A 2,500-nucleotide genomic window follows, 5' to 3' on the forward strand; every position below is an offset into this window, starting at 1 on the left:
TATAATTATATATATATATATATATATATATATATAAACACACATAAGCACATACATATTTAATTAATTAACTATATTGGAAAGAAGCACGTGTGTGTATGTGCGTTGCCGCTCGTGTACAAGCATGTTTCCATGTACGTGTTTGTATGTGTCTAGTTGTGTGTCTGGGCCGGTATATGCGCGCGCGTATGGGGTGAGAGTAATTGTTAGAGAGGGTGAAAAGTCGCGAGAGAAAGAAAACAAACGTGTATTCGTGTGAGAGTGGGAGTGTGTGTGTGTGTGTGTGTATGTGTGTGTGTGTGAGTGAGAGGGAGAGAGGGAGACCCAATGGCACATCCTACAGCATTAGCTCTACCTGGTGCTGTCTGTTCGCCGCCGAAGACCAGTAGGTGTAGCTTGCTTGGTCAGCTTCTGAGGCAGGCGAAGTTTTACATAGCTGAAGCGCTCGCTTTACCTGCCCAACCATCCGTCACACTAGCTTTCTCTTGTTTTATCTCACACCAGGTAGCGTTAGATATAGATAAAAACACACACACACGCACAAGCGCGAGCACACCTATACATACATATACACATAACACTTACTTGCCTACAGTACATGCATGCATACATACAGACAGACAAATGGATAAGATAGATAAATAGACAGATAGATATAGATATAGGAAATACTCGTACGCTGGTGTACACACACACTCTCTCTCTCTCGCTCTCTCACTCTCTCGCTCTCTCACTCTCTCGCTCTCTCTCTCGCGCACACAAGGAGTAACAGTTAGTGTGAGAGAGAGCGGAAAAAAGAGAGAAAAAAGAAAAAGAAAAAGAAAAAGGAGAGAGCGAGAGAGATTATCACCTTTGTCACTGTTAAACAACATGTTGTATCGAATTTATCTCAACTCGGCTCTGCTCGGTGCCATTTTAATTGCATTCAAGTGTCCTTTGCTTTCCTGTACAAATAGCAGCAGCAGTTGTAGTAGTAGTAGTAATAGTAGTAGTAATAATAATAGTAGTAGTAGTAGTAATAGTAGTAGTAGTAGCACGTCAATCACCCATGTCATCACTACCATCAGCTACAAAAACCACAACAACAGTTACATTACTAACACTACTATCAGCAGTAAAAGAAGAAGAAAAAGAAGTAACTTTATAGCTAGACGAAGACGGAAACTTCCAGCGACAGGAACCGCCGCTTCCAAGGACTTTGTTAGCATCACAACCAACCGCCACGGAGAGCGGGATATTCGTATTGTATACAGAAACACATACATTCACGAGTTGTCCATTCCGGACGAGAATCGCTATCAGTTAAAACTCAGACGTTTGGCAAATCCGTTCCGTTACGTGAAATCGGTATATAAAAAAGGAAACTTGAGGAGCTGTGATTTCTCACGTAACAAGTCGGAAATTTCTGAGTTCATATCAGAATTTGACATAAATCACCACCGTCAAAATTCTGAGCAATTCTTCGCCTTACACAAAGCTTTGAAAGACCCAAACCGTTTCTTCAAGGATAAGTCGAAATCAAACGATTATTATTATTATACTTCATCAGTGAAGCACATCCGAGATGAAATCAATGGTGGAAGTATCGTGTATGTACCATACTATACGGATTATTACAACAGCAACAATTTCACTGAACGACCCGACTTGAATGAAACATCTCGATCCATCCTAAATAGTAGAGATGAAAATTGGTTTATTACTGTCAGGGTTAATCTTAAAAGTGAAAGCAGTGCCTGTAGGTCTCTGTACAGGTTTGTTAGAAAAATGACAAAACACCGAAGATACGCCAGACGAAATTTGGATTTAGCAGACGATAAACGAAGCGCAGTTTTAGATGGCTCACATAAGACTAAATTACAGACGATGTCGCATATTCACAGTAATAAACATACATTCGGAGCCAAGCGGATTGATTCGGGAAATATCTGGTCCCCGTCATTACCCTCCCAGCGGATGCGGACACAGATTACTGAATCCTTGGCCGCTGGCGCTAGTCACCACGGACGTAATGGAGGTGAAAGTACCACGTACGGCCGGCGACGACGGCGTCGCCAACTAAACCCTGTACTTATGTACCCGGGTACGAAATGGTGTGGCAATGGAAATACTGCAGAAGCGTTCGACGATCTGGGTTCTGAAGCGGAGGCAGATTATTGCTGTCGGGAGCACGATTACTGTCCGTTCACTATTGAAAGTTTTACCCGTCGTTTCAATCTTTTCAACTACAGGCTACACACACTTAGCCACTGCCAGTGTGATCGTAGGTAAGTACTTACCAAACCTCTTCCTCCTACAAATAATGATAATAATGTCACCTGTTGCAATGTTTTTGTTTTCTTTTGTTGACAATTCAAATAGGTGTTTTCCGCAACTGTTAAGCTTTCACTTACCTGGTTGACTCTACTTATATACTTCGATGCACACACACACACACACACACACACACACACACACACACACACACACACACACACACACTATTCTTTCTACCTTCTAA

General features: G+C 42.0%; 1 protein-coding gene across 1 annotated transcript in view; it reads left to right on the forward strand.

Moving 5' to 3' along the window:
* Positions 1 to 201: 201 nt before the first annotated feature.
* LOC106876172 (uncharacterized) overlaps positions 202 to 2,500 on the forward strand; it is a 122,065-nt gene continuing 119,766 nt past the window's right edge. The window contains exon 1 of the mRNA XM_014924602.3: positions 202 to 2,267. Within this exon, the coding sequence (XP_014780088.1) occupies positions 871 to 2,267 (1,397 nt within the window). The 5' untranslated portion in view covers positions 202 to 870. The remainder of the gene's footprint in view (positions 2,268 to 2,500) is intronic.

Source organism: Octopus bimaculoides, chromosome 1 (genome assembly GCF_046866305.1).
Source record: "Octopus bimaculoides isolate indiv1 chromosome 1, ASM4686630v1, whole genome shotgun sequence".
In the NCBI taxonomy this organism is placed as follows: domain Eukaryota; kingdom Metazoa; phylum Mollusca; class Cephalopoda; order Octopoda; family Octopodidae; genus Octopus; species Octopus bimaculoides.